The sequence below is a fragment of the Myotis myotis genome, unplaced genomic scaffold, assembly GCF_014108235.1.
Source record: "Myotis myotis isolate mMyoMyo1 unplaced genomic scaffold, mMyoMyo1.p scaffold_m19_p_8, whole genome shotgun sequence".
NCBI classification, from domain to species: domain Eukaryota; kingdom Metazoa; phylum Chordata; class Mammalia; order Chiroptera; family Vespertilionidae; genus Myotis; species Myotis myotis.
In genome coordinates, this window is record NW_023416390.1 from 85,064,629 (window position 1) to 85,083,735 (window position 19,107).

A 19,107-nucleotide genomic window follows, 5' to 3' on the forward strand; every position below is an offset into this window, starting at 1 on the left:
TACTGTCGAATGTCAAATTATTTTCCAAAATGGTTGTACCCACTCATACACACACCTGCAGTGCATGAAAATTTGTTTTCCACATGACTGCCAACAATGGGTATTATCAGACTTTTACATTCTGGCTCCTTGTCCTTTTGTTTTCTGTTTATTTGCCCCAAAATATTCTGCCAAAACTATACCAGGGCTTCCTCCCTCCCACTCATCAGCCCTTCCTGCCTTCACCTGGTCCTTCTCAGGATTCCGTGCTCTGTGCAGTGAGCCAAGATTCACCTAACAAAGGTGAATCCCTTCTGGTGGGACCCACTCACTCTATGCATTTTGAGGCCAAACATAGCTATTTCCTTTAAATGGGCGAATATTGCAATTTTTACCAAAATCCAAGTGGCAGGAAAAAACTAACTTCATTCTTTTTCCTTCCTTCCTCCCTCCTTCTCCCATACCTCTCTCTTTCCTCCCCCCTCTTCTTTTCTTCCTTCTTTTATTTACTTTCTTTTTTTCTTTCATTCTTTCTTTCCTTCCTTCCTTCTTTCTTTCCCTTCACAAATTACTTTTTGTTTAGACCATAAGCCAGGCTTATGAGAATGATGGTTTAATAAACTGGTGAAAATGACATGCCTTAAAATGCAGACATCAATCTTGGTTCTTACAACACAAATCTACCAACTTCCCTAGAGACTTTTCTAGAACTATTTTGTATATAATTCCCTTCATTTATAATCAGAAATGAACATTTCAGCTAAACTGTTTATTAAACTGAGTTATAATGTATAATGATATAATATTTTTAAAGATCTTTCAAACAATAAGCATGCTACTTTTTTCCTACTAACCCTCTGGCAGCCCACAGTGCCTCCCAAAGACTTTAGGCACTTTACATACGGGTTTCAACCAACTTGTAACTACCCAATCATCTTAGTCTGCATTCAATCCAGAATGTCTGGTAGCATGACAGAGTCGAGTACATGAATGAGTTTCACATGAAATGTTTCCTACTAAGCCTAGGCCGCCTTGGGGATTGCAGGTACCATTTGGGTAGATTCTTTATTTAGCATTATTCACTCAAGAAATCTTTATTGAATGCCTACTGTGTCTCAGGCACAGTGTTCGGTATGAGGGTGCAGAGATGATTAAGACCTGATATCATGATTAAACGGATGATTGTAATTTCTAATTCAGTGTATTCTGAGTGAGGACACCTAACCCAGCTCAGTGTGAAGGAAGTTAGGGGCATGTGAGATGGGGAAGCTCCACAAGGCTTCCTAGAGAACACGTCTGAACTGAAACCAGCCAGCAGAAGAAGGGAGCAGAGTAGGAGAAAACAAGGTGTTTTAGGAAATGCTGTAGCTTGGGCAAAAGCAGAGGTGTGAAATGGTACAGACATTTGAGCCTGTCTGGAATATTTGTGTGACTGGACATGGGTTGCAAGAGCTGTGGCAGGGGAAATAGAAAGAGGGCTGAGCAAGATAGGCTCTACAGGGATGTGTAGCTTGTACCCTGAGGCTGTCAGCGAAAGACTTAAGCAGAGAAATGGCATGATCATGGCTGCCCTGTAGAAACCTCATTTGGTGCCCCATGCAGAGAAGTGAAGGAGGATGGGTAGGACTGCTGTGGTGAGCCAGGCACAAGACAGCAGAGCAGGGGAGTGCCTGGACACTTCAAAAATAACCAATGAGGGGGGTTCTGGTCAAGATGATGGCACAAGTGAATGCAGTACTTGAATCCTCCTACAACCACATCAGAATCACAACTAAACTATAGAACAGCCCTCATTCAGAACCGCCTGAAATCTAGATGAATGGAAGTCCAATAACTAAGGATATAAAGAAGCCACATCAAGACTGGTGAGAGGGGCAAAGACAGGCTGGTCCCACTCCCACGTATGGTAAATAAAAGTTGGGAGGAATATCTTGACTGCAGAGGTCCCCCAAGAGGAGTGAGGGGTATAAGCTCTACACCAGAACCTCTATCCTTGGATTCCAGTGCCAGGAAGAGAAGTCTTCATAACTTCTGGTTATAAAAACCAAGGTGATAGTGCTGAGTGATACAGAGGAATGCTGGCATCCCAGGCATTTCTCTTAAAGGGCCGGCACATAGACTTACCAGACTCACTTGTTCTGAACTCCAGTGCTGGGGCAGCAGCTCACATGTCACCAAGGATATACAGGGAGTAACTGAATTGTCTGGCATCAGGGTAAAAGCTTAGGGGCAGCTTTCTCCCAGACAGAAGGGCTGACAGAGGCCATTGTTCCTTTTCTGAGCCTTCCCCTCACCAAGCTGGCCTATGAGTGCCATATCTGAATCTCCATCAACCTGGCTTACACTATTCACCTGCCAGAGTGATTCCCTGAGACTCCACCACACCCAACTTATGGACCCACCAAAACTGTTTCCAGTGGCTTTACCGAAAAAATGGCCTGTATTAGCTCATGCTGGGAACTGTCCTAAAATCTCTCAAACAAGCAGCATCTGGCCTTGGCATGCTATGTACCTCTTGCTAAGTGGTCCCAGGCCTGGTCCTAGCAGCAGTTAGCCTTGGTTCACAGCTTGGCTGCTGCTAGGCATCTCTAAGCCCTGCAACAAGCATCAGCTATCTGCAGATCTCTCTGTAGCTCATGCTGGGTGGCCCTATGCCAAGCACCACCTGTGCCTGCCCCAGAGCTAGTGCAACCAATGAACAGCTTTGGACCATATCAAAGCACCACCCAACCACCTCCACCAAGGGATATACTCAAGGAGCAGACTCAGCAGACACCAGAGCCCCACTGAAAAGTCCTGATCTGTGGGGTCAACCCCTGCACAGTTGATCCTCCACAGTGGTTGAGACAGTCCATGCAGCTTATCATCCTGTGGTGAATCCCTCCCATTGAGGTGCCAACAGCAATCAAGGCTCAATTATGACAGGAAGGTGTATGCAACCCACAATGGGGGGTCCACCTAGAGTCCCAGCTTGGATGATCAGGAAGGCCCTACAGGATACTTACTACATACGGCCAATCTACAAGCTAAGAAGATGTAGCAGCTCTACTTAACACAGAAACATAGGGAAGCAGCCAAAATGGGGAGATAAAGAGACATGTCCCAAATGAAAGAATAGAACAAAACTCCAGAAAAAAAATAAAACAAAATGGAGACAAGCTACTAGATACAAAGTTCAAAAACAGTTGTTATAAGGATGTTCAATGAACTTAGGGTAAGAGTAGATGAACTTAGTGAGAACTTCAACAATGATACAGGAAACATAAAAATGGAGATAGAGAATATAAAAAATAATGAGTTATAATTGAAGAATACACTATAGGAAATGAACAGTGAAGTAGATGAAGCAGAGAATCAAATCAGAGATTTGGAGAATCAAATCAGAGATGGTAACAGATGGATACTATATTTATTGGGATGATCACTTAGTTATATAATGTCTAATGACTGGGTTATATGCCTGAAACTAATATAATTTCATATATCAACTGATTGAAAATAAAATGATTATTTAAAGGAAACAAAAGCAATGATTACAAATATTTAAATGTAGCTTAGGTCCTTAGGTCAGGTTTCTAAGAAGCAGAAATAAGGATTCATTGCACATGATTTATTAAGGCATCACCCATAAAGGAGTGAAGGATATGGATGGGGTTCCCAGCCCCCAGCCAAGGGTACTTCTCTGGAGAAGGTCAAGGTGAAAGTCATCAGCCACAGCACTCCTAGAGCTGGGTGATGGGTGCACCAGCTGGTGAAGAAGCGTGCCAACAGCATTCACTACAAATCTTCAGCAAGCAGGCTGATCTTCGACTTACACATCCACTTATCAGCACTCCATCCGGCTTCATCTAGCTCTGGTATTGTACTTACATGGAGTGATGATATGGATTCCATGAACAGTTGAGCTGATATAAGCTGTTGCCTGACAGAGGTGATAATGTCCTGGTAGATTTTATCAGGATTGGAGAATGCAGGGCTGGTAGACACCAGGTGAACCATCACTAGGCTGCCTTCCCTCCCCAGGACAGGGAAGGAGGCCTAGGCAGCCTCCAGAACTCCCACTGGGTCACATCAAGGAAGGGTGGTGGGAGTGGTCCTGCCCACATGAGAGCTATGAGAGTTCATTGTCTGTAGAAAAAATTTAAGACAACAGAACCTACTAGAAGTCATTCTGCTTTTGAATATCTCTACACACCAATTTAAATATTATCAGCGATAAAACACTCCTCCCTACAAGCCACTGTTAGAAGCATAAGCAGCAGCGATCATCTCGTCTGCGATCTTTGTCTGACTGTGGTCTCCACGCTTGCTGCTCTCACGTTTGTTCCTGCAGTGTTTCCTCACCATGTGGCCCATGGAGCCTGCTCCCTCTAGTGCTGTCAGCTCCTGCTCTTCCTCTGCCTCAGCATGAGGCCCTTACCCTCATATGCACAAGAATGCCTTCTTCAGAGGCTGTTTGTGAGTTCAGGCTGTGGGACCAGAGCAGATGTGCCTCTCAACCCTGCCTGTCTAAGCTTGTCCCAGCTGCTCAGCAACTTCTGAGTCCAACCTCACCCATTTCTACCCGCCCCTCCGACGAGAGGGCAGCTCCAGTCAGCACCTCCTTCAGCTCTACCATCTATTGTCATTGTCTTCAATAGATGGGATGCCGGCTGCTTTCAGTTTGGCCTCTGGCTCATTCTACTCCCCTTGTAGCCCCTTTTTTCATTTGTACCTCCTCCATGGAAAGCCGAAAGCCCAGGGTGATCTTCCAGGAATTTTTAGGTTGTTGGAAGAGAATGAAGAACTGGTCTATCAAATCTTCAAATCTTGTTTATTAAAGACTACTTTATAATCCTTAACCTGTCATTGCTTCATCATTCATTCATTTATTTACTCATTCATCCATCCATTCTGATTTTGGCCTGCTGGCTTCCAATTTGTGGCTTCTGATTTAATTAAACTATTGACCTGCTTGGTTTGGTCCACATGGATGTGGTCCCAATGTTTTATTTTTAAAAAACATTTGAATTAGCTGCCAACATTTAAAAACCAAAAGATTTCACATCACATTTTAGGTTTCTACATATAAGAAAGGAAAATCCAGCAATACTGGGCCCACATTCCTGGATGATCACCGTCAGTTCAGCTGGGATGGAAAAGAAGCGCCTCCTAGAGGGCAGTGCCTTGGCCAGCTCGCCACACTCCCCACCACTCCCTATCACCTCACACTAAGCCCTCTTCACTCATTTTTGCTACCTGCCTGGCCCACAGGACTTTCAATAAGGAAACTGAAAAGGAGACAAGGAAATATAGTGTTGTGTTTAATGCATAGATCGCTAAGGTTCTGGAGTCATTCTGCCTGGATTCCAATGCAGGCTTTACTTCATGATGGCTGTGTGACCCTGAAAAATGGCAACCTCTCTGTGCCTCTCAGAATCCTCATCTTTAAAATGCAATTCATTGCCGGGGTTCTTGTCCCAGCATCAAGGAGGGTTCAGGAATCTGGAAAAGGCTGTGCGTAGATGACATAGGAATCCAGGGACTAATAAAGAGTCCGGAGACGTGATATAATTTTGAAAGGCATTGGGGGTCAGAGGACCTTCAGCTAAAGGAACTGAAGAGTCCCTCCTTGTCTAGGACCCTTGCTTTTATTAACACACTTTGTCCTAAGGCAAAGTGGAGATAATACACTCCAAAGGGTAAGGTTTCACAGGGTACAGAAGCACCGTCAGTTTGAAGCAATAACATGTAGATTAAGATGCCCTTTAACTGTCTGGCAGCCACAGTCAGTTTCCTATTCAGGTTTGGGGAAATGCCGTTAGCCATTTCCAACAGGTGACTACATATGTGACTCAATCCTGTTGAGTCCCTAAGTTTCATCAACCTTTTGATGAAACTCTTAAAATTATGACATGCTGGAATTGGTTCCTGGCAATTCACAAGCATAACTACCTTGTAGAATTGTTCTGAGGATTGAGTTAAAATAGAACTTTAGCAAGAATAGTTAGAAGTTTTTAATATTAAAAAAATTTGTTAATCCTTATCCTAGGATATTTTTCCATTGATTTTTAGAGAGAATGGGGCCAGGGAGAGACAGAGAGAGAAACATCAATGTGAGAAAAAGAGATTGATTTGTTGCCTCCCATGTGGGGGATCGCGCTTGCAACTGAGGTATGTGCCCTTGACCGGAATCGAACCCATGACCCTTCAGTCTGCAGGCTGACGCTCTATCCACTGAGTCAAATCGACTAGAGCAAGTTTTTAATATATAGTAGTAAAAACACTGCTAAGCATACAGTTAGTGATTTGTATTAGCCATCATCATCATCATCATCACCACCACCACCACCACCACCAAAGAGAATTTTACCTAAAGAATGCACAAACGAGACCCAGCCAGTTTGGCTCACACAGTAACAAAGGTAGACAACATAAATTCTAGTTGCAAAGGCTGGTGGTCAAGTTGAAGGTGGACTTATGGCAGATGGGGACGTGGAGGCCCCCAAAACAGCCTGCCAGAAACTGCACAAGCTAATGGCCCAACGGCAGTTCCATGGGGGCACCGAGCAGGGACTGAGATGAGGGTGTGGCTGCAGGTCTAGGATGGATGAGCAGCTTCTCTCTCTTGGCTTTTACATTTTAGGAAAAGTTTGGTTGAGATAATCTGCATATCATAAAATTTACTAATTTAAAATGTACAAGGCAACAGTTTTTGTATATGCAACTATCACCATCATCAATTTTAGAACATTTTCATCACCCTCAAGAGAAACCCCACACCCATTCCTTATTTTCCCTCCAAACTTCTTAGCCTCTGGCAAATTCTGATTTACTCTCTATCGCCATAAGTTGTCTATTCTGGACACTTCCTTATGTGGTCTTTTGTGACTGACTTCTTTTATTTGGCATAAGGTTTTCAAGGTTTATCCCACTTATAACATATATCAGTACTGCATTCCTTTTTATTGCTGAATAACATTCCATTGTGTGGATGGACCACATTTTATTTATCCATTCATCAGTTGATAGACATTGGGTTGTTACTACTTTTGGCTACTTTGAATTCCTATTGTGAACATTTGTGTGTATGTTTTTTTCAATTATAGTTTACATGAAATATTATTTGTTTGTGTTTTTTTAAATCTTTATTGTTGAAAGTATTACATAGGTCAGTGATGGCGAACCTATGACACGTGTGTCAGAGGTGACACGCAAACTCATTTTTTTGGTTGATTTTTCTTTGTTAAATGGCGTTTAAATATATAAAATAAATATCAAAAATATAAGTCTTTGTTTACTATGGTTGCAAATATCAAAAAAAATTCTATATGTGACACGGCACCAGAGTTAAGTTAGGGTTTTTGAAAATGCTGACACGCCGAGCTCAAAAGGTTTGCCATCACTGACATAGGTCCTCCTTTTTCTCCCATTAACCTCTTCCAAACCACTCCCATCCCACCCCCACCCCCAGACCCTCCCCACACCATTGTCTGTGTCCATGGGTTATGCATATATGCATACAAGTTCATTGTTTGATCTCTTCCCACCACCCTCCCCTGCCTTCCCTCTGAGGTTCAACAGTCTGCTCATGCTTCTATGACTCTGGGTCTTAAGTACAATTTTGTATTAGTTTCAGGTGTACAGCATAGTGGTTAGACAATCATATATTTTACAAAGTGTTTCTCTCGATATTTCCAGTACCCATCTGGCATCATACATAGTTATTGAAATATTATTGACTATATTTCCTTTGCTGTACTTTACCTCTCCATGACTATTTCGTATTGAACTACCAATCTGTACTTCTCAATCCCATCACTTTTTTTCACCCAGTTCCCCACATGCCCTTCCCTCTGACAACTATCAGTCTAATCTCTGTATTTATGAGCCTGCTTTATTTGTTCATCTATATTGTTCTTTAAATTCTGCATATACTAGTAAGTGAAATCATATGGCATATGTCTTTCTCTGGCTGACTTATTTCATTTAGCATAATACCCTCTAGGTCCATTCATGCTGTCGTAAATGGTAAGATTTCATTCTTTTTTATGGCTGAGAATATTCCATCATATATATATGAACCACTATGTTTTTATCCAATTGTCTGTTGATTTTCAGTTGGGTTGTTTCTATATCTTGGCTATTGTAAATAACGCTGCAATGAACATAGGGCTGCATGTAATTCTTTTGAATTACTGTTTTGTGTTTCTTCAGATGTATATTCAAAAGTGGGAATTGTTGGGTCATAAGGCAGTTCCATTTTTAATTTTTTGAGAAACCTCCATACTGCTTTCCACAGTGGCTGCACCAGTCTGCATGAGGGTTCATTTTTCTCCACATCCTTGCTGAAACTTGTTGGTTATTGACTTATTAATGCTGGCCATTCTGACAAGTGTGGGGTGATACCTTATTGTGGTTTTAATTTGCATTTCTATGATGATTAGTGATGGTGAGCATCTTTTTCTGTGTCTATTGACCACCTATATGTCCTCCTTGGGGAAGTGCCTACTCAGGTCCTTTGTCGATTTTTATTATATTATTTGTTCTTTTGATATTGAGTTGTATGAGTTCTTTATAAATTTTGAATATTAACACCTTATTAGTTGTATTATTGGTGAATATATTCTCCCATTCAGTGGGTTGTTTTTTCCTTTTGTTTTGTTTTTAATTGTTTATCTTTTTATTTTGTTGATGGCTTCCTTTGCTGTGAAAAACTTTTTAGTTTGATGTCTTACCATTTGTTTATTTTTCTTTTGTTTCTCTTACCCAATGAGATATATCAAAAAAATATTACTAAGAGACATATTTGAGATTTTACTGCCTATGTTTTCTTCTAGGAGTTATATGGTTTCAAGTCTTACATTTAAGTCTTTAATCCATTTTGAGTTTATTTTGTATATAATGTGAGAAAGTGGTCTACTTTCATATTTTTGCATGTATCCATACAGTTTTCCCACACCATTTATTGAAAAGACTGTCATTACTCCATTGTATGTTCATACTTCCTGAGTCAAATATTAATTGCCCATGTAAGCATGGGTTTATTTCTGGCCTCTCTATTCTATTCCATTGAACTAGGCTGTTTTGATGACTATAATCTTATAATGTTGTTTGATATCAAGTAGCATGATACCTCCAACTTTATTCTTCTTTCTCAAGATTGCTTTTGCTGTTCAGGGTCTTTTGTGGTTCCATATAAATTTTAAGATTATTTGTTCTAGTTCTGTGAAACATGACATTTATATTTTGATAGGAATTGCATTGAATTTATAGATTGCCTTCGACATTATGGACATTTTGCTGATGTTACTGCTTCCTGTCCATGAGCAGGGTATATGCTTCCATTTATTTGTATCTTCTTCAATTTCTTTCTCCAATGTCATAATTTTCAAAGTACAGGTCTTTTACCTTCTTGGTTAAATTTGTTCTTAGGTATTTTATTTTATTTTTGATGCAATTGTAAATGGGATTGTTTCTTAGTTTCCCCTTCTGATAGTTCATTATTGGTGTATAGAAATGCAACTGATTTCTGGATCTTTATTTTGTATCCTGCTACTTTACTGAATTTATTTATCAGTTCTAGTAGTTTTTGGTGGAATATTTAGGGTTTTCTATATACAGTATCAGGTCATCTGCTGTATATATGTTTTTATGCAAATATTATGTGAGATTGCTAGTTTATGTGATAATTCTGTGTTTAACATTTTGAGGAGATGCTGAACTACTGTCTGAAGTGACTGCACCATTTTTTATTCTTAAAAATGTATGAAATGTATGAAAGGTCACATATATATATATATATATATATATATATATACATGTGTGTGTGTGTGTGTGTATATATATACATATATGTATGTATATGAAAGGAGAACCTTTTGTTTTATTTATAATTTTTTATTTAATTATTTTCCCCATCACCATATGTCCCCCCCTAATATTTTCTTCCACCTCCACCTCCCACCCCATTTCAACCATCTGCAGCTAAAGAAAACACACTGCACATTATGGAGAAGGGCAGAGGTGAAGGGAGAGCACAAAGTCAGCAGAAGGAAAATTCAGAAGGATGTATTTCTCTTTGCATCTAGAATTGATTTGGACAAAATGGCCAGAAGCTGTAGGTTTGCATTTAGTGCCACTAAGTTTGTTTTCTTACATTGAGGCTGTGTTGTCTGGGCAGAGCCTCTCTGAGGCCTGGATGGCACCAGTACATTCCCACAAGGTCATGAAGTGGACTTGTGTATATTCATCAGTTACATTTCCATTGTCTGGGTTTGGTGCTTGTTCATTTTCCATGTGGACATTTGCCAGCTACCTATAAACAGCCTGGGTGGGTTATGCTCTAGTGAGATGAATTCTGACAGCTTCTCTAAATAACAGAAAGTTGCATTCCAGTTTCTGTCAAATGTCCCAAAATCAAGCACTGGTGCAGAGGACGTCCAGCTCTCGCTCTCTCTCTCTCTCTCTCTCTCTCTCTCTCTCTCTCTCTCTCTCTCCTGTGAGTGGAAGTTATGCTTTATAACTGGGTGAACCTAACCATCATAGCGGGTTAAATTTTGTCATCGCTTCATATCTCAGAAAGCTCTGTGGATAAAGTACAATCTTGCCCTTTCTATATACACAAGGAAACAAGAACATGCTCATGTTAGGTACTGAAATTTTATCTTTCCATTCTCATGGTCTTGGAAAGACTTGTGTGAATTTATTATGCTCTGTGGTTTCTCCCGCAGAGCCGACCTGGCACCAAATAACTGGTTAGAGCAAATCCAGGCAGTTGGCCAGTGTTCTCTCCACGAGTCATCAACTGACCCTCCTTTGCTACAAGCTGACTCCTCTGCCAGTTGGTTCACGTGTGCTGCAGACGAGCTGCCATGAAGTCAGCAGGGTGCTCCCTGGCTTCCCCCTCACTTTCCTATTTCTACTCTGCACCTGGTCCCATGGGCAGGGCAGCCATGCTGCTCTCACAGCAAGTGGAACCGTGTGCGCCTCTCAGGGCTGCAGACGCCCGGCAGACCACAGGCCACATCCACAACACTAACAGAGAAGGTCCCTGCTGCTCCATTCAAAGCCAGGATATTTTAGTCTCTGGAACTTTCCCATCATTAATTTAAAGAGTTTACCAAAGGATGCTTTTCCTTAAGTGGTGAGACTGTGTCTGATTTTAGAAAGTGTGGGAATAACCAAGGTCAGAATGGGATGTCCAACTGGAGCCTTGGGGGATGGGAACTTACACCAGCCTGGGAGGGCAAGATTGATGCGAGCAGTTGGCCCAGCTGGAGCAGCAGGGGGGCCCGAGAGCCAGCTGTGACTGGCTTAGGATGAGGGTGTCAGGAGAAGATAATGTTGACCTTCAGGAGGATATTAGAAGCCCGCTCAGAGAAGGAATTGACATTTCTCAGCTCACCAAGGGAAATACGCTTCTTACTCATGCTAAGGTCTCATGTGTCCTAAACTCAAAGTAGATTTGAAGGAACAGTAGCATTTCATGAAAACATTCTGACAAGGATGACCTGAACTAATCAAAAAACTTGTTTTTTACTTCAGCCCCTACTAGGGTTATTAAGCAGGAGTGAACTTGCATTTTAAAATTGCTTTGAAATTTCGATTCAGATAAAGCATCACTATTAACTCACAATAGCCTGAATTTTTACTGCATGAAAAATTCTCCCATATTTTGTAGTTAAAATGCCTTTGATTTAATATCCCTTTGCTGACCTAGTATTGATCGAGTTACTCATCTTGACCATGTCTTTTTTTCTAAATTTTAGCAGGAAAAGAAAATTATTCAACCCCTAAATCACAAGGATCTATAATAACTAGAGGGCTTATGTGCTTCACTCTTCATTTATTATTTATTTCATTAAAAAAAATCTTTATTGTTGAAAGTATTACACGTGTCCGCCGTTTTCCCCCATTGACTCCTTCTAGCCCGCCCCTGCCCCCTGCCCCAGGCTTTCACCACCCAGTTATCTGTGTCCATGGGGTTATGCATATAAGCATACAAGCTCTTTGGCTGATCACTTCCCACCCACCCACACTCCCCCTTCCCTCTGAGGTTCCACAGTCTGTTCCATGTTTCTATGTCTCTGAATCTATTTTGTTCATCAGTTTACTAGTATTTTGTTCATTCTACATATGAGTGAGATCATGTGATACTTGGCTTTCTCTGACTGGCTTATTTCACTTAGCATGATATTCTCCAGGTCCCTCCATGCTGTCTCAAAGGGTAAGAGATCCTTCTTTTTTACTGCTGCATAGTATTCCATGGTATAAATGTACCACAGCTTTTTTATCCACTCGTCTACTGATGAGCACTTGGGCTGTTTCCAGATCTTAGCTATTGTAAATAACACTGCTATGTATGGAGGGGTTCATACATTCTTTCTGATTGGTGTTTCAGATTTCTTAGGATATATTCCTAGAAGTGGGATCACTGGGTCAAATGGAAATTCCATATTTAATTTTTTGAGGAAACTCCATACTGTCTTCCATAATGGCTGCACCAGTCTGCATTCCCACCAGCAGTGTACTAGGGTTCCCTTTTCTCCGCATCCTCGCCAGCACTTGTCATTTGTTGATTTGTTGATGGTAGCCATTCTGACGGGTGTAAGTTGATATCTCATTGTCATTTTAATTTGCATCTCTCTGATGATCAGTGACTTTGAGCATTTTTTCATATGTCTCTTAGCCATCTGTATGTCCACTTTGGAGAAGTGTCTATTTAGGACCTTTGCCTATTATTTTATTGGATTGTTTGTATTCCTTTTGTTAAGTTGGATGAGTCCTTATATATTTTGGATATTAACCCTTTATCAGATGTATCTTTGCCAAATATGTTCTCCCATACAGTGGGAAGCACAAATTTATGGTCATCATCTAGAGCAAATGAAAGTGTGTCCAGGACAGTAATTAAGCATGGAGGATTTTTCTTGTTTTGGGTCTTCTAGTCTTTGTATAAATTCTTGGACTGATTCATTAATTTCAAAAGCATATACATTTGTGGTTTCTATGAAACTAAGTATCATGATATAAAGCTGTAAGGAACTTTAAAATATTATTATAAAATATAACCGTGAATTAATTCTCAATTCAATATTTAAGAATATAACAAGGAATTTCAGTGTTTACCCAAAGCACATTCCTAGAAGAAGCAAAGGCAGAAACTGTGGGTGGCCCTAACCTGTTTGGCTCAGTGGATAGAGCATCAGCCTGGGGACTCAAGGGTCCCAAGTTCGATTCTGATCAAGGGCATGTACCTTGGTTGCGGGCACATACCCAGTAGGGAGTGTGCAGGAGGCAGCTGATCGATGTTTCTCTCTCATCGATGTTTCTAACACTCTATCCCTCTTCCTTCCTCTCTGTAAAAAAATCAATAAAATATATTTAAAACAGAAAAGAAAAAAGAAATTGTGGGTGATGGTTGGTCTTGGAGAGACACCCTCAACTGAAAGTGTTTTCTGGGCTCTCCTCCTCCTTGCTTGGTTTACATGCTGTTGAACCTCATACCAAGTACTGTACAGGCGGCCACCTCTGGTCACTGCTGCTTCTGCTCTGCTGCCCAGTGTCACTGGTTGTGATACCTGCGCACACACACACACACACACACACACACACACTCTGTTCATATGAATCCAGGAATGTGATTATTTAATGGTGTCATAATATTTAGAGTAACAAGCAACCATTCCATTGCATTGTGACTTTTTTCTTAGATAGTTGCTTTCTCTTACAAATGCCCAAATTTTCTCACTAAAAAGTCGTATATACTACAATTTTACACCCCAAAGTATTTGAGTTTAAGTTGCTTTGCTTTAAAAATGTGTTTCCTATTCCACTGCCAAGTGACCTTTTTGTTCTAATACTTGCTGGTGGGTAAGCCACAGGGATCTGCAGGCTGGTGGCTGCTGCCTGCGGGCTGTTTCAGGCCAAATGTGATGACAGGTCATTCCGCCTCAAGGAAGTCTGATTGAACGAAGTTAGCACGTGGTTCCTCCGACCTCGGCTTTAAAAGGTGCCAAAGCTACCAGTGGTTCTGGTGTATTCTTATCTTCTCTGAATAAATGCTATGTTTTCCTCAACAAAATGAAATCCGTCTGCAGGAGGCTTTTCCCCTCCTTCCCCCCAAGGCGACTTTCTTGCTGAGGCCAGACCTCCCTGCTCTCTGCCCGCGGGCCCTGCTGTCTCCAATGAGCCGCCCCTGATTCCACACCTCACCCCACATCATCTGCAACTTTGGTCAGTTGTAAGGTGTTATTTTCTATTAAATGTATTATTCATATTAACACATATTTTTAAGTGGGGGTAGCTGTAAAAGGTATTTTATTCTGTATCATTCCACTGATGTGAGCTACCTAGGGCCGTCAAATTCAAGGCTGGTTGCCAGGTCCCGGAGGGAGCGGGGAATGGAAAGTTACTGTTTAATGGGAACAGAGTTTCAGTTTTACAAGGTGGTAAAAGTCCTGTGGATGGATGGTGGCGATGGTTGCAAAAACAATGTGAATCTGCTTAATGCCGCTTAAAAATGGTTAAAATGGTAAACCTTTGATGTACATTTTGCCACAATTTTTGAAATATATAAATAGGGTATATAGTATCTCCACAAGTGACAGAGTGTGTCCCTGGTCATTTGTACCTTTTCCTGAACCCATTCCTTTCATTCCTTTCCACTCTCCAGAGAAAATAAGATAAGCAGCCCAGCAGGGTGGCTCAGTTGGTTGAGCACCGCCTGGTGCCATATAATTAACTAGCAACTAAAGGGATGTCTGGCCCTCTGCTAGCATTTATTTAGGGAAGGGACAAGAAAGAAATTTGAATTTATATTAAATTATTTTATAATATTTGCTTACTATAAGGCAAATCTATGCCCTCTTCTAATAGGCACAAAATGTGTGCATGATCATAACATAAGTTTAATTTTGTTTTTTGTTTGTGTTTAAATCCTCACCCGAAGATATGTTTATTGATTTTTGAGAGAGGAGGGGAGAGAGAGAGAGACACCAATGTGAGAGAGAAACATTGATCAGTTGTCTCCTTGTATACGCCCATTTCAGGGATGAAACCTGAAATCTAGGCATGTGCCCTGACTGGGCATCAAACCCGCAACCTTTTGGCGTACAGGATGATGCTCCAACCAACTGAGCCACCTGGCCAGGCCCATAAGTCTAGTATTTTAAAGGTTTGGGTTGGGTTTTATTCAAAATAGGGAATCATTCTCTTAATTTTTTTTTTTAAATCTTCATCTGAAGATGTTTTTCTATTGATTCTTAGAGAGAGTAGAAGAGAGAGGGAAAGACAGGGAGAAATATCGATGTGAGAGAAACACAGTGATTGGTTGCCTCCTGTAGCCATGTCACCGTGAGCAGGACATTTATTCTCTTTTGTGCCTGTTTCCTCATCTGTAAGTGGGGAGATCATAGTACTACCACACAGGATTAGAACCGTTGCTGTCTGGGAAATGTGGAGCAGGCTGGCACCCAGGAATTATTGTTCTGGCATTGACTGTTGTCATTGTTGTAGTTGTTTATTATACATTGAGTCTCTATTCTTTGCAACCAAAGAGCTAGCTATATGTTGACACTGCAATGCCCAGGGTCACTTGTGCTGAGCCACTTGGGAAGGGTCTGGTGTCCTGTAGAAGAAGGCAGTGCATGCGTACGCTCTGTGGGTCCAAATCTCACCTCCGCCACCTACTACTGAGTGTCCTTGGACAAGTTACTTAACCCCTCTGTGCCTCATTCTCCCCCCCACCCCCACCAGTCATTCTGATGTAGACATCTCAGAGTGGAGTTTGGAGATCACTGTACTAGCCCACCCTGCCTGGTGGCCTGTAATTCTATTCAGTTCCGTAGGCGGAAGGGAACTGCCAAGATTGCTGATATTTTCTATTTTTCTTTTTCTTTTTTTTTTTTTGCAGCAAAAAATACATTATTCCTTTGCAGTGCAGCTGCCCTGTAGATTTTGAGTTCCGTGTTGCTGTGATTCAGTCTCATCCGGCCTTTACTATTGAGCCAACGTCAGGTAAGGAGAGGCAAATTTTCAAGTTTCCAATTTCCTTAGAGTTCTTCGACCAAAGAGGATTTGGAGAGTAGGTCTCAAGTTACAAAAGAGAATAAACCACACTTGGATATGTGCCGGGGTTCTTGTCCCAGCATCCAGAAGGGTTCAGCAATCTGGAGAAGGCTGTGTGTAGATTAAATAGGAGTCCAGAGATGAAGCATAATTTTGAAAGGCATTTGGGGGTCAGAGGAGCCTAGCTGAAGGAGCTAAGTTCTAAGTTCTAAGGTCTCAGGTCTCCTCGTCCCAGGACCCCATGCTTTTTATTAACACAGTTTGTCCTGAGGCGAGGCAGAGATAAACACTTCAAAGGGTATACACAAGCATTGTCAGAATGGGGGAATTAGCCTATGGCTATTCAGGTGTTTGGCCAGTAGGAGGCAATAACATGTAGATTAAGATGCCTTTTTAGCTGTCTGGCAGCCAACAATCATCCCTTTTCAGGTTTGGGGAAATGCCATTGCCACTCCAGATGATTCAGCCCTGCTGAACATGCTGGAATTGGTTTCCGGCAGATATGATATTTTCAAATGCCTAACGGTGACAGCTTTTACATATCTGGCACAGTGTAAATTGGAATTAGACACTTGGAGATAAAAACACTTAGGATCATTTGTGTCATGCAGATAATTTAAAATAATGCCCAGGTACATTTTTTTCCAAGATCAAAACTTGAATTGACTGTAATTCTAATTTTGCCTCTTGGTACCTTATATTCATCTTTCAATTCAATGTCAAATAAAATGAGAGTATTATTTCCCCCAAGCCTCCGAGTCTTAGTGAGGTTCTGATGAATGTGGACAGTCCGTCTCTGCATGCCCCAAGGACCTGGGTCCCCGTGCGACTCAGGGCCTTTGGGAGAGAAATCCCCCCTGAAGTGGGTGCTGCGCCCCAGCTCCCGGCATGTGGTGTCTGGGTTTGGGATGTAAATAGCTGTCCACAGTGGTCCGCTGTGAGCACTGGAGGCTGTTTTTAAATGTCAGGGGAGTTGTCCATTTGTTTCCTGCCCTTTCATCTTTGCAAGTGCATATTTTGTCCAAAATGAGTGTTCAAAGCAGAAACTTTGAATCACTTCTATATTATAAAATGTAACTTGATTATTTCCTAGAGAACCAGGAGCCATTCTGAGATTTTTGCAATACACTGTAGCCACTATTTATATTGCAGAAAACGGCTTGATTCTCTTTCCAGAGAGAAGAATTTTGTTATTTTTAAGCTTCAAAAAGAAGATAAAAATAAATGGTTACAAAAAATAAACTAAACAAGGTAATATTTCTGCTTTTACTACAGTTGATGTTCTCACAATCGGCCTTTTGGTAGAACAATAATAATAACACTTAGTGAGGCAATCTTCTATTCTAGGCTATACATATAGACAGAGATACATTATATACATACATTCAATCTGTACCAGAACCACATAAGATCTACCATTATTATTTCTATTTTATAGACATAGAGATGAGACACAGAGAGGTTAAGTAACTTGTCCAAGGACACTCAGTAGTCAGTGGCAGAGGTGAGATTTGGACCCACTCAGTCTGGTTACAAAGTGTGTGCGTGCACTGCCTCATATGCACAAACTGAATTTCACCTTCACTCTGGAGAGGTCATAAAAATTTCACCCACGAGGTGTGTCGGTCAAATAAAATAGCTCCTGTGATCTTAGTCTGGACTCTACTCAGAGAAGTAGAGATTGTAGCAAGAAAGAGAGGGTACCCCCGCCCACCGTGGCCCGTCAGACCACACTGAACCTATGGGCTGTCCCTGAGAGCCACATTCTAAAGCAGGTCGCTGAGTCCTGGTGAAAGGACATCGGGTCAGGGAAGGCATGGGGATGACAAGCCTGGAAAAGAGAAAAGGGCACTGGAGGCAGGTTAGCTGTGTCAATCTTGAGAGTCGCGTGGAGAGGACAGGAAAGGGCTTGTGCCCTGTGACTCCAGAGGGCAGAGCTAGAACCAGTGCATCATCTAGATGCCCAAAGATGACCTCACTGCTTAGCCATCGCTGGAGACTGGTGGGAATGCAACAGAGGGCAGTCAAACCTCTGATGAGGGCTTCAACTCGGTCAGTGCCCCAAAGTGTCCAACACTGCGATACCCAGGATGACCTGGGCTCAGCAGCCCCGGGCTCAGCCTACCCGGCCTGGTGGTCTATAATTCCATTAAGTTCCACAGGCAGAAGGGAACCGCTGAGCTTTCTGGGCAGTTTTGATGGGAACGACTTTGAGGAAGGCCAGTGGAGCTGCAGTGAGAAGGTGTGACCGAAGTGGGGGCAGGCAGGGGAGCAGGAGATCATTGTGCTGGGAATGAAATCATTTAGGCCTCGAGAGTCTGAACTAGACTGGTGGCAGCAGCAACAAAAAGGAAGGGAGAATTTGGGAGAAAGCTAGAGAATCTTATGGCCAAGTCATTCTTTAAAAAAAAAATAATTCCCAAGACACAGAATATTAGTTTACCAAAAGGGTTTTGAAGCACAACCTATTAAACACCTGTGGCTGTGTCCATGAGCAGAGACAATGCTTGCACATATGAATAACAACTGTACGTGAAACACTAAAACACCACGCAGGCCTTGCCACAGGCGCTCAGGTTGTGCACTGCACAGCCACACAATTCAGACCAAGGGTGATACCTGCGCACATTTCCTTCTCCATCTGATAAGCTTTTGTGGTTGCTCTGGTGCTTTGTTGGTTGCTTGTCTTTTAAATTCCTCCTTTAAGTAAATTAAATTGAATATACCAGTTTGGAGTCGAAAGAGAGATGAGAACTAGGGACATAAATGTTGGCACCGCCTGAATATTGACAGGTCGCAGGGCTGTGGGACTGGCCATGAGGTCACCCAGGGATTGAGTAGACTGAGGCCCGAGCCCTGGACACAGGCACTCAGAGGACAGCAAAGGGAAGTGGGTCCGGGGCAGAGACCAGGGAGGGAATCAGGAGAGTGTGGTGCAGGAGAAGACATGAGTGATGAGTGAATGAATGGATGGGTGAAGGAACAAGGGCAAGCCCGGGCCCTTGAACTTTGGGAACCCCGCCTCTGTGGTTTTAAGTGATCTGCTTCATGTGGATGGTGCTGCTGACCTGGCTTTAC

At 42.0% G+C, this 19,107-nt stretch overlaps 1 protein-coding gene across 2 annotated transcripts in view; it reads left to right on the forward strand.

The window, feature by feature from the left end:
- Positions 1 to 19,107, forward strand: part of CFAP221 (cilia and flagella associated protein 221) — a 102,828-nt gene that overhangs the window by 17,425 nt on the left and 66,296 nt on the right. For both annotated transcript variants that reach the window (XM_036320414.1, XM_036320415.1), the window contains one exon: positions 15,875 to 15,978. In XM_036320414.1, the coding sequence (XP_036176307.1) occupies positions 15,875 to 15,978 (104 nt within the window). The remainder of the gene's footprint in view (positions 1 to 15,874; positions 15,979 to 19,107) is intronic.